The sequence below is a fragment of the Amblyomma mixtum genome, chromosome 1 (assembly GCF_055824585.1).
Source record: "Amblyomma mixtum isolate Tamu chromosome 1, ASM5582458v1, whole genome shotgun sequence".
Taxonomy (NCBI): domain Eukaryota; kingdom Metazoa; phylum Arthropoda; class Arachnida; order Ixodida; family Ixodidae; genus Amblyomma; species Amblyomma mixtum.
In genome coordinates this window covers 70,963,452-70,976,555 of record NC_143012.1, presented here as the reverse complement: position 1 = coordinate 70,976,555, position 13,104 = coordinate 70,963,452, and the positions used below count along the sequence as shown (strand labels likewise).

Genomic DNA, 13,104 nt, shown 5'->3' with positions numbered 1-13,104 from the left:
ATCATCATTATTGAAAATCTAAGAAAGCCTGTTGTAGCCATGGTTGTAGCCTTGGCCGCAGCCGGGTCAAGCCGCGGCCGTATCCATGTTTACACGGCGCACGTTGGCAAGCTGTTCGTAGTGTTTACAGTGTTGGAACACTGTAGTCGTGTTCTTTGTGGGCTGCCTTCATGTTCGCTACCGGGTACATGGCGCTTTCAACGGTCAGAGGTAAGTTTCGAATATTTTTCAGGATGATTTATGTACCCTTTTGTAAGATCGACACCGCGTTTAAACGGTCTTGAGTTCCTGGCGCAAGTCAGATGGCGATATGACTGAAATGGCGTCACCTTTTCCCGGGCGCGCGTCTCGCCAGTTCACTTTCAGTCACGGTAGCGGTGTTTATCGTTATGCGGCTGGAGTCGGCACTGTGCACGCGGAAACGTTCTTGGTCACGACGTTGTTGCGCGACGTCGAAGGCTCGGTACTTCGCTGTTGTTGTCCATCACGTACTGTGGCAACGCGGTGTTGGCAGCATGGACAGCATAACGAGCACGCTTTCCACCCCGACTCTTTTTCCGTTCCTGACCGAAATAACGCAGAGACCTAGGTAGGTAGGAAAGACTTTTATTGCTCTAGAAAGGTGCTAGTAGCAGACGAGAAAGAAGAGGTCCATCTTCCTTCTTCTTGTTGCGTGTGCGTTCCCGTGCTGTCGTGCCGGGAGGCGTATTCGCCAACTGCAGCCTGTACAGCCACAAGGCTTGAAACCACGATGAATTGATCACGGTGACTGAAGATTGTCGCAACGGCTTACCTAAAAGGGATAATAAATCCTCTTAAACGGCATTATATGCCACTAAGCATCACGATTTGCGACATAAAAGGGAAAAATGAAAAAAAAAAATGAAAGTAAAAAAAACAATAAAATTTCAGTACACAGAGCGGAGTCGAACGGCCGACCTTCCATACGCAAGACGTGCCTCTAATCCAGTGCGCCATAGCGGCGATTACACGCCATCGTTCTGAATGAATATTTATAACCAGCCTTAATGTGGCTGCTACCTGCCGGTGGGCGGCGCTGTCATCGCTGGCTGTACCGGCTGCATTTGGCGAACACGCTGCCGGGAGGCCGTGAGAAAGAAGAGAGCCAGACGACCACTCCGCTCCAGGGCCAAACACACAAGTGATTTATTTTCAAACCCCCTCGCTGCGCTTCAGCCTAGAGGGCGGCACTATTAAGTTCATAGGTGGCGACCCCAACATCTCCCCCCTTCAGTGACAAGTTCAAGCGGTGCGGTGGTACTACACGGCGGCCGCTACGGGTAAACACAACACCATCACCAGGACGTGAAGGTCCCGCTGAAACAGGCGGCGGATCAGGTGCTGCGGCCTCTTGAGTTAGGGGGTGAGGCTGGAGAAGTGCTGGATCTGCTGCCCTCAGCACAAAGGGAACAAGGTGTCGACGATTCCGCTGCAGAATCGTTCCTCGCTCCGTTTCGACGACGAAGGACCTTGGACGCTGTGCCTTGCTCAAAACTGTAGCACGCACCTGGTCAGGTCGAACCCAGACCTGCTCACCAGACTGAAGTGATGGCAGATCCCTGACGCGATGATGTCGGTTGAAGTCCTTTGCAGTCCTTTTCTTGTATGAATCATCTCTGAGGGCTACCTCCTCCCTTTCGGGCCAGTGTGGACGAAGCTTTTCATCCGGCTTTGGGACTCGAGTTCTCAGTTGCCTTCCCATTAGGAGCTGAGCCGGGCTGAAGCCACTCACACCTGGTGTATCCCTATAGCTGAGAAGGACCAAGTAGGGATCTTTTGCCTTACGGAAGGTATCTTTCACAGTCCGGATCATTCGCTCTGCCTCTCCGTTAGACTGTGGGTAATGGGGGCTACTGGTGATGTGGTCGAAACCATAAGATGCGGCGAATACGGTAAATTCACGTGAAGAAAATGGCGGACCGTTGTCTGACAACCTGTTGCGGTATCCCATGACGGGCGAACAGGCTTTTGAGCGCCTCAGTGACCACCGGAGCTGTTGTACTTCTCAGTGTCACCACCTCTGGGAACCGGGAGTAGTAGTCCACTACCATCAAGAAGGTTTGAGAATTGTGGTGAAAGAGGTCCATGCCCAGAACTTCCCAGGGACGACCAGGGAGATTTGTAGGAAGGGGTGGTTCCGCTGAATTCACTCGAGTAAGGGCACACCTTTCACAGCTGGTCACGAGGGAGGTTATCTCCGCTGTTATGCCAGGCCACCACACAGATTCACGAGCGAGGGCCTTGGTGCGGCCGATGCCCTGATGTCCTTCATGCAGAAGCGTCAAGACTGCTGGCCTCATTGCTGCGGGGATCAAGAGGCGAGTGCCTTTGAGGAGAAGACCATCACAAACAGAAAGTTCATCCTTCACTGATTCATACTTTGAGACGTGAAGAGGTATCTTTGACTTCTTTGGCCAGCCGTGCTGGCAGAAAGAGATGAGCGTGGTGCATTCTCCATCACAACTTTGGGCATACCTGATATCCTGCATGTTCAGAGGAAGCACATCTGGAGCAGAAGCCACGACTTCGGTAGCAAAAAGTTCCACTGTGTCTACTGGATGCACTTTGGGAGGGATGCGAGACAATGCATCCGCTGTAGCCAACAGTTTTCCGGGCACGTACATGATCTGAAACTGCTAAGGCATTGTCTTAAGCCTTAGTCTTTGCACCCTCGGAGGAAGCACGTCAAGTTCCATTTTGCCAAACAATGACACGAGAGGAAGGTGATCAGTTTCTACGGTAAAGATGATGCCCCTGATGAACTCGTCGAACTTCTGGATGGCCCACGCTGTAGCCAAGGCCTCTTTTTCTGTTTGACTGTACCTTTGTTCTGTAGTCGTCATTGCCCTTGAGGCAAAGGCTACTGGCCTCCGCTCACCAGTCGGTTGTGCTTGTAGCAGGACTGCTCCGAGTCCAAAAGAGCTGGCGTCGGCAGAGACTGTTGTGGCATACGATGGGTGGTACATGGCCAGGCAGCGTTCGGACGTCAGAAGTTCCTTGACTTTTTTGAATGCAGCTTCCTGTTCATGCTGCCAAGTCCAACTAGCATTCTTATTGAGAAGGGTGCGTATCGGAGCAGTGATTTCCGAAATATGAGGCAAGAACCTGGCAAGATGATTTACCATCCCGAGTAAACGTCTGACACCTGCAACGTCTGTGGGAGGTGGCATTGCATACACTGCATCGATCTTGCCTGGGTCTGGCTTGATGCCTTGTGCTGAGACAACGACACCTAGGAAGGAGACCTCGGAGACCCCAAAACAAGACTTGTCTTTGTTCAAGGTGACGCCTGCAGTTGCAAGACGAGTCAACACTTGCTCAAGTCTTGCATCGTGTTCCTGCTTGGTACGTCCAAAAACAAGAATATCGTCAATCATGTTGACAACACCCTCCTGACCTTCAAGGATTCTGGCCATTTACTTTTGAAAATACTCCGGGGCGGAAGTGATGCCGAAGGGCAGTCGGCAAAAACAATAGCGACCGAAAGGTGTGATGAAAGTTGTCAATTCTTGCGAGTCTGCTGACAACTTGACTTGGTGGAAGCCTGCAGTTGCATCGAGCTTCGAAAAAACGGCTGCATCACCGATGAGCCCAAGAACTTGTTCAACAGTAGGCAAAATGTGTCTTTCCCTGAGAACCACTTTGTCTAGCCGAGTCAGATCCACACACAAACGATACTTTCCATCCTTTTTTGGTGCTACCACCAGTCCGGCGCACCACGGAGTTGGTTTATCAATACGGCGAATGACGCCGTCGCTTTCGAGTTTTTCCAGTTTTTGGCGAACAACTTCACGCAGCGGGATTGGTATCCGTCGAGGTGCACTGAGTGAGAACGGCACAACATCTTGTTTCAAGCGAATGGTGTACTCATCTCTGAGCGTGCCGAGACCACGGAACAGTTCTGCATGAAGCGTTGGCTGAGGAGTGTTGACAGTACCCAAAAATTTCACAACTTGAAGAGCTTGGATGGCTGGTAGACCCAGTAAAGGTACTGAAAGTGCCTCAATGACGTAAAGACGTTGGGAGCTGGTCTTCCCTTGCCAAGATGGCTGTGCCAAATACGAACCCCGTACATGCAGAGGTTGGCCACCGGGCCCTGTCAAAATAGCGTCTACCTTGGCGAGCTCCGCCGGGACTCCGGGGAAGTCACTTGGAACTGCGGAAACCTCGGCACCCGAGTCTACTTTGAACTGAGTTGTGTAGTTGTCGACTGTGATGTCCACATACTTGGCTTTAGCTGGTGTCTCGAGAGCATGCATTTGGATAGCATTGAGTTTGGCCTGCCTTGACTTCCTGGAGCGGCAAACTTCAGCAAAATGACCTTTCTTACCGCAGCTGTTGCAGATAGAGCTCTTTGCAGGGCACTCCGAGCGTGCATGATATGCGCGGCCGCAGAAGAAACAGACCGGAATGTCACGATAGCGTTCCGACTTCACGTCCATTGAGCGCGTTCTGTCGTCGACCGGCCGTCGCGAAAACTTCTGAGTCGCAGCATCAATATTGACCATGCTTTGCGAGGTGGCCTGTGCGAGTGAACGTTCCTTGTCCGCGTCCTCGGACTGACGAGCTTGCGTCCAAGCTTGTTTTAGAGTTAGCTTCGGGGAGCAGCAAAGCTTATCGGAGAGACGCGTGTCGAGCAATCCAACGACAAACCTGTCCCGGACCAAGCGTTCTTCCACCGCCGGTGACGGGTAGTTGCAACGTTTGACTAACTTGAATAGTTCGGCGTAAAATGCGTCGACACTCTCGCCAGGTTGTTGAACGCGCTTGTGAAAGCGAGACGACTCATAGAGCTCAGTACAGGGATGCACGAAGTGCTCCGTGAAGCATTTGACAACTGCATCGTAGGAGGCTAACTCGGCAGCGTCGAGTGAAAATGTGTCTAGCAGCGAGCGAACTTCCGGGCCCATACAGTACAGAAGCGTACGTACTTGCACGTCTTGCGGAGCGTTCCGTAGTCCGGAGACAGCGGCATAGTCCTCGAAGCGAGACTTCCATGAAGACCAACTTGCAGGGTTGCAGAAGTCGAACGCGTCTGGCGGCTGCAGAGTGAGGCCTAGCCACTGGGCCTGCTGGGCGCTTTCCTGGAGCACCTGTTCACCGTTGGCGGTCATTGCGAGCTGCTTTTAAGACTGGTTTTTCACGCTGCTGTCACTTCTGACACCATGTTGCGTGGGCGTTCCCGTGGTGTCGTGCCGGGAGGCCATGAGAAAGAAGAGAGCCAGACGACCACTCCGCTCCAGGACCAAACACACAAGTGATTTATTTTCAAACCCCCTCGCTGCGCTTCAGCTTAGAGGGCGCCACTATTAAGTTCATAGGTGGCGACCCCAACACTTCTCACAGGGTCGGTGCCCCTATTCCAGGGCTCCGCTGAGCTTCGCTGCTCGTTGGGCGTGCTGGATCAGACCTTGTTGGCAACCCAGATCTCCGCTGGAGAGCCGGCTCTCCCACTGTTCAGTGCACTCGGTTCTTTGCGAAAGCTGTCGTTCTTACTGTATTCCCACGTGATGTGGAACAACGATGGTTTGCTGCCACACCACGGGCAAGTGTCCCGATATTGCGTCGGGTAAATCTTGCTAAGGATATGCAGGTTTGGGAATGTTCGTGTCTGCAATCTTCGCCAATACACTGCCTCTAGTTGATTTAGATCAGGATGAGGCGGCGGATAGCGGATCCGTACCCCCTTATAGTAGTTGAGAATGTCTGAGTACGTAGGGCCGACTCGGTCGGGTAGATCGTCCGATTGGGAGGAAGCTCGGCTCGTATACCCTCGAGCTACCTCGTCGGCGCGTTCGTTCCCCGCTATGTCGGTGTGTCCTGGCACCCAGTAAATGCTATGTGTGACTTTTGGTAGGGTCGCACTCTGGAGGAGCCGGAGCGCGGCGCGACCTATGCGGCCGTTCATGTAGTTACGGCACGCTTCTCTCGAATCTGTAAGGATGGTAAGGGACGTGTTGCTTCGATAACCGGCTACCACCGCTAGAGCTACGGCCAGCTCCTCCCCTTCGGTTACCGTGCAATCCCTCACTGAGGCGCTAGCTAATTCGTTTAGGTTCGAATCAATAACTACCGCCACTGTGTTGTTATGCAAGCTTCCTGTATACGGAGCCGCCTCCGTGTATACCGTTGTGGATTTTGTAGCTAGATTTTGTTGTACATACCTCGCCCGGGCTGTCCTACGGGCCGCATGCAAGTTGGGGTCCATGTTTCGGGGAAGGGGCGAACCTTTAGCGTCTGGCGAATTGCGTCCGGTATGCTCGCAGTACGATTCTCGAATTCCGCAGTTCCACCTAGCCCCAGTCTTCTAAGGAGCGAGCGCCCCGTAGGAGTCTGCTGGAGCCTAGCTAACTGCGTGACCAGTTGGGCTTCTTTGATCTCTTCGAAGGTGTTGTGAATTCCAAGAGCCAGTAGTTTTTCGTTGGAGGTGTTCATTGGTAAATGCAGGGCTGTCTTGTAAGCTTTGCGGAGTATGGTATCTGCACTGTCCACTTCTTCTTTGTTGAGGTTGAAGTACGGGAGGGCGTAACCCACGCGACTGACCACCAGGCTCTGAACCAGGCGCAGGGTATCCCCCTCTCGCATGCCGCTCCGCTTCTGCGACACGCGCGTGATCATTCTGGCGACCTGAGTGGTCGATTGCTTTAGAAGGCCGAGCGTATGGCTGCATCGCTGATTGCTCTGCAGCCACATTCCCAAGACTCGTATCTTGTCTCGTTCGGGAATTAGCTGTCCATTGAGGGACCCTTCCTTGTGTTTCCCTTTGTGGACTCGCAGGAGTTCGGATTTTTCGGTGGAGCAGGCGAGGCCTCGTGAACTGACATATTCTTCCACGCAGGTAGCCGCTGCTTGCAGTCGTTCTTCTTTCTGACCGAGCGACCCAGTGGTAACCCAGACCGTGACGTCGTCAGCGTATATTGCGTGCTGTATGCCTTCGATCTTCTCGAGTTGTCTCGCGAGGCCGATCATGGCCACGTTGAAAAGTAGTGACGAGATGACGGACCCTTGAGGTGTGCCTTTGTTGGGGGTCGAAAATTTAGCGCTGCGAAGGTCTCCGAGCCCAACTGTTGCAGTGCAGTTGGAGAGAAAGGCCTTCACGTAGCTGTGAATCTTCTCGCCTCGGTGGAGGTTGTCGAGTCCTTCCATTACAGCCGTGTGGCTAACGTTGTCAAAGGCCCCTTTGATGTCGAGGGCCATAACCATATTCTCGCCTACGCTCAGGACGTTGGTGAGGACTTCCTCTTTGAGTTGTAAGAGGATGTCCTGGGTGGATAGGTGGGCTCGGAAGCCGAACATACTGGGGGGGGGGGGGGGTACAGGTCTTCGTCTTCCATGTAGCTTTGGAGCCTCCGAGTAACGACTCGCTCGTAGAGGTTGCCTACGCAGGAGGTGAGTGAGATAGGTCGGAGATTTTCGATCTGGAGTTTCTTACCCGGTTTGGGGATCATTACGACCTCTGCATGCTTCCACTCTTCAGGAACCGTTCCTGCGGCCCAGTGCCCGTTGAGGAATGTGGTCAGTTGGTCGACCGCCTCGTCGCAGAGGTTGCGTATGAGTGCGTTCTGGATCTTGTCTGCTCCCGCCGCAGTGTTGCGCTTGCATGCCTTTATGGCAGCGAACACTTCTTCCCTGGTGATCGGCCTGTCTAAGTGGGTGTTCGGTTTCCCCCGGTATGGTCTTGCGTATGCCGCAGGCAAGGTCGTGCCGTAGCATTTCTCTTTGGCCTTATCTAGCAGTTCCTCTTCCGTACCCTCGAAGGTGTCGATGAGTCTGCGGATAGCTTTCCCGCTTTCGGCCCTGGTTTGGGTAGGGTCGAGGAGGGTCTTGAGTATACGCCACGTTTTGGCCGTGCTGAGGGTGCCGTCCAGCGAGCTACTGAACTGCTGCCAGCTCTGCCTGGCCAGTTGGGTCGCGTACTCCTCCGCTATCGTGGTGACTTCTGCGATCTTGAGCTTGAGCTTCCTGTTAAAGCGCTGCTTCTTCCAGCGCTTGGTGAGTCCTCGACGTGCCTCCCATAGCCTGATGAGCCGAGGGTCCACCTCTGGTGTTTGCTCGGTGCGATCCACTTCCTGAGTGTACCGCTTCTGGATGTCTTTAAGTTGTTGACACCAATCACCTGTGGAAGTAATCCCCCCTTCCAGGTCCGCGCAAGCCTTGCGGAAAGCCGGCCAGGTGGTGATCTTGGCCGTGCCGAGCTTGCGCTTGATGTTGGTGGCTGATATCGTGGTCTTCAGGATATAGTGGTCACTGCCTAGATTCTCCAGCAGATTCTCCCACTTTTTCGCACCAGTGGGCACGGAGAACTACACGACGACATTTGGGTTAGCACGCTTCAGGTGGCAGGCGCGGGCCTTAATTTTAGCCGATCGAAAACAACCGCATTGGTCACTTGGTTTAAATCGCAATGGAATCGCACGTTGCGTATAATTTTTGTACAATTTTTCATGTTGCGTGTTGCTCGCGGTTGCTTAAAAGAAAGTAAAAATAAAAGCGCGGGCTTTCAAACGAGGCCAAATAGGCACTGACGTAGCGCGTAGTTCGCCAGTAGCAGGCGGCCGAAACAGTGTGACTTCAGATTCAGACATCAGTTTAAAGGTCTTTGGCGCGTATTGGATTGACATGAAGTAAGCTTATATGTGTATATAAATTTTATTCATTATTTCATTTTAGTAGTATCAACCTGAGCCTATATTTGGTCGGGGAGCCTGTTTGCTATGAGGCTGGATGCAGAAAATTGTCTCATCATTTCTTCAGAACAACTGTAGAGAGCACTTTGCTTTGTTGATGCTATAAGTGGAACAAGGTAGCCCTCAAACACATAGTACTGTGAAATGATACCTCAGGCGGTGCAATATGCAGAAGTAAACCTGTTAATTGCTTCGTTATTTTCACTCGTAGCAGCTGGGCTCAAACTTATGATAGAGCATTTGGCTATATTTGTAGAAAGGGAATGAGTCCTTCAGCAGTTTTTCTCCATCAGTTTCCTCAAGGTTTCCCTCCAATATACACAATAATTAAGGTCGGAGCATTAACAGGTGTAGGAAATGCTGTCATTAGGAGTGTACTGTGCCATGCTTCAGAGGGCAGTGACATTTTATTATTCATGAAAAACACTTGGGCAGATTTGCGTGATCCCAGGCCTAAAGCAAGGAATCGTGCGTGCACTTTGCTGCAGTAGCTTTAGTTTTTCAAGTTCATTCGAGAATATGCCTATTGCTCTCATTAATTATTCAAAAGCTAAAACATTATTCCGCCAACTGCATGCAAATTTATAAAGAAATTCTGTATAAATTGGAGTTCTTTTTTTTTTTCAGTATTAACCCATTGCTTGCCTTTTAGATTCATAGGTTTCTGGACGCACCACTAAATGAGCTGTGACTTGTGTGGTCCCGCATTTCATTGAATGTACTGTGCCTCTCGTGGTGCAGGCGTGGTCAAAAGTAAGCCTGAGCATGGTTTGCCACCCGAGGAAAGCCTGCAGGATGGCTTCGCCCATGGGCAGCACTCGGGCTACCCCTGGAGACCACCAGGATGAACACGCCAGCAAGCAGCGTTTCCAGTGCAACCACTGCAACAGTCGGAACAAAGCTCTGCTAATTGTTAGCCTCAGTCACAGATTATTTTGTGGGGGTCAAAGCTGCGAGGGTAGCCAGAGTTAAGGCAGTTAACTTGTATGGTGCAGGGTAAAGTACCTTAGTTGATTAGTGGATTAATTCAATTAGTGGATAAATGCACAATTCATCGTGTGCAGACCTGAGTGCATTGGCCCATAGCCACAGAAAACTGAATGGACTTCTGTGTTCTCCGGTGACAATCTTGCTGACACAGTCGTGATCGAGCTTTCCACAGCTAATTTCTGATCCAGAGAGCGTGAGTATTTATTTCTGTTTTGAAGTATATGCGTTCCCGTCTGTCTTTAATTCCCGTCAAAGCTAGCGCAATGCCCCAATTGACGCGGAGTTCGCGTTCGCCAGGGATCTAGTGCAGGTATAAATGGCACTAATTCATAAGCGCAGAGATGCCGAGCAACTGTGATACCGTGCTTGATGCGCTGGTGTTTGTACTGGGGCCCGATGGAGGTGATACAGCCGGTGGTACTCGTAGCCAGCCGATCACGCCGGAAATTTGAAAGAGCATATCACCATTACTTGCTGTGCAAAGAAACCACCGCACTCTGCTGGGATGGATTCATGCAAGGATTAACAATTAAGTGCTTTTAATAGCCTGCACTCAGCCAGAACAAACCCTTGACACCCTTTTTTTGGAATATTTGTTTTTCCTTTGACATGCCCCGTGGGTATCCATGGTATTATTGTTAAATACACAAAGCGTAAAAACAATGCTGATTGTGGCCTCGGAATTTTCTTTTGATTTGGGTTGCCTAGCTCCGTTTCATTTCGCAGGTACCACATCTGATGTTGAAAAGGCAAGGAGTACAAGTTGCCAGTTGAATCTCCCAACGGAACTGCTGCCACCCATAGGAGACCCATTGATGCTCGTATCCTGTAAAACAGTGTATCCTTTGACCTGACTGTTGGTTGAGCATGGTCCTATATATATTAACGGGAAACCCCGAAGGTGAAATATATTTCACTCACAGTAGGATACAGCTAACGAAAGAGCAGGTATTAACTCTGGACCATGGTCTGCGGCGTTTTGTATTACCCCGCTAGCCAATCACAGTGTTTTACTTTATTAAACGAGCCTTTTATCAGAATTTTAGAGCTTTTGAATCTTTCTTGTAGGTAACAAGAAAAGTTTTAACAACGGACTCCTTTTTTTTTTGTTGAGGAATTCTGTGTGGCGGCCCTGAATGTGAGCAGAGCTTCAGTGCCGACTTAAGTTGTGTCCGACTATAGAGATTAACTACTCATTAACATCCACCAGAGTGCACCCACACGGCTCCTTCAGAAAGCTTCACAGCTTTCCGAGAATCTTCGTTGAAAGAAATATTCGTCCTGGACTGGAGATTGAAACCGGCAGCACCACCTCTCTTATTCTAATCAAATTCTTTGCTCCGCTTCATTTTTGCTGGCATCGAAACCAATACTGGCAGGCCAAAGAGTACGCAACTACCAGGAAGAGGATCCGTGAAAACCAGCTGCCAACATTTGCAGGCTGAACAGCTTGAAACGACATATCCAGTGATCTGAGATTGTGATTGTGAGATGTGTGAGACTGTGTACTGCAAGGAATGGGGCACATCAGACCCTGCCCCGTTAACGCCTAGAGCGCAACTGCATCACTGCAGCGTGAACAGTGGCCATCGTGGAACATTCCAAGTGTCACATTGTGCATGAGTTGCAGAGGAAACCTTGTGATCCAGCACACTGCAGTACAAGTTGTACTTTTGCACACACACAAGAAAAAAAATGCTGTAGAAGAAGTGCTTGTTGTGTGGCTGTGCCTTTTCTGCATCATACTAGGTCTTGCTTTTTGTACTGTAGTCTCGTCAGTTTAGTTACTTGGATTTCATTGTGGTTCTGCCACGGTTTAGGCGAGTCTCTTTGTCTTGTTATTTCAACTAATAGTTTTTCTTCCGCTTCTTCATGCAAATTTCTTATAAAATGAGCTCTGAAAAGCTGTAGTAATATTTTTCTTGGTATGCGGCTGGATATCCTGGGATGAATCTTGACCTCCACTGTTTGACCTGATGTCCACAGAAGCTTCTAGTGCACGTGCTTCTGGTTGTATTTGGTGATAGGAAAGATTGTGTACCCTGGTTCAGTTTTGTTTGGTATTAATGATTCGTGATTATTTTTAATGCTGTGTATTACATTTCTGATGCTCCTGGCGATTATTTTTAATCCTGTGTATTACGTTGCTCACGCTGCTGAAAAAATTTGTTGTGTCCTTATAGTTTGTATTCTTATTTCTTTCGTTACGCACTTAAATTTCAGAACCATAGGCCACATTATGCTAGATTGAGTGGAGAAGTTTTGTCTCTTTATTTGGTTTGCTTTATTTTTTCTTTCTAACATTCAAACCTGGTTTATCACCCTCAGCCTATTTTTGCTGAGGGAGCCTGTTTGTTGTAAGGCTGCATGAAGAAAATTGTCTCTTCATTTCCTCAGAACAGCTGTAAAGAGCACTGTGCTTTGTTGGTGCTATAAATGGAACAAGGTAGCCCTCGAACATATAGTACTGTGAAATGATACCTGAGGCGGTGCAGTGTGCAGAAGCAAATGTGTTAATTACTTTGTTGTTTTCAGTCGTAGCAGCTTGGCTCAAACTTATGATTGAGCATTTGGCTATATTTGTAGACAGGGAATGAGTCCTTCAGCAGTTTTTCTCCATCAGTTTCCTCAAAATTTTTCTCTAATATACATGGTATTTAAGACCGGAGCATTAATGGATGTTGGAAATGCTGTCATTAGGAGTGTACTCTGCCATGGTTCAGAGATCAGTGACATTTGTTTATTTGTGAAAAACACTTTGGCAGATTTCCATGATCCCAAGCATAAAGCAAGTAAGGAACGGAGCGCAAAAAATGACAACCACAGCGGAGGACACGACACAATAGAACGCATTCTTTCTGCGTTCTTTTATGTCTTGTCCTCCCCTGTGGTGGTTGTGCTTGCGCTGTCTTCCTACCAAGTACAAATAACCAACTAGCCGAGCACCATGTTTAATAAAGCAAGGAATTGTAGATGCACTTTGCCACAGTAGGTCTAGTTTTTTAAGTTGGTTCGAGAATATGCCCTTTGCTCTCATTAATCTTTCAAAAGCTAAAACATTATCCAGCCAACTGCATTGAAGTTTATAAATTCTGTATAAAACGGAGTTCTTTTTATTTCAGGATCAACCCATTGCTAGCCTTTTAGATTTATAGGTTTCTGGACACACCACTTAATGAGCTGTGACTTGTGTGGTCCTGCATTTCATTGAATGCAGTGCTCTGCCTTTCATGGTGCAGGCGTGGTCAAAAGTGAGCCCGAGCATGGTTTGCCATCCGAGGAAAACCTGCAGGATGGCATCGCCCATCCACAGCACTCAGGGGCTACATGGACTGTGAAAAACAACTCAGACCGGAATCTTGTCACTCGTACGGGTGACTGTCGCTTCCAGTGCAACGAATGTGGA

At 49.6% G+C, this 13,104-nt stretch overlaps 2 protein-coding genes and 1 long non-coding RNA gene across 3 annotated transcripts; 1 reads left to right on the top strand and 2 right to left on the bottom strand.

Moving 5' to 3' along the window:
* The first annotated feature begins 76 nt into the window (after positions 1 to 76).
* On the top strand, positions 77 to 11,943 carry LOC149366742 (uncharacterized). The gene is made up of 4 exons (XR_016284057.1): positions 77 to 210; positions 9,450 to 9,597; positions 10,425 to 10,519; positions 10,909 to 11,943. It is a non-coding gene; the product is annotated as an uncharacterized LOC149366742 (long non-coding RNA).
* On the bottom strand, positions 1,199 to 1,953 carry LOC149366744 (uncharacterized). The gene has a single exon (XM_089568983.1). It carries the CDS (start codon positions 1,832 to 1,834, stop codon positions 1,199 to 1,201), a length of 636 nt encoding a protein of 211 aa, XP_089425109.1. The 5' UTR covers positions 1,835 to 1,953.
* Positions 2,658 to 5,200, bottom strand: LOC149366743 (uncharacterized). Its single transcript, XM_089568892.1, has 3 exons — positions 3,761 to 5,200; positions 3,144 to 3,310; positions 2,658 to 3,050 (listed from the first exon to the last, which is right to left on the bottom strand). The coding sequence occupies exons 1-3, from the start codon at positions 5,133 to 5,135 to the stop codon at positions 2,658 to 2,660; spliced, it is 1,935 nt and encodes a 644-aa protein (XP_089425018.1). The 5' UTR covers positions 5,136 to 5,200.
* Positions 11,944 to 13,104: the final 1,161 nt, after the last annotated feature.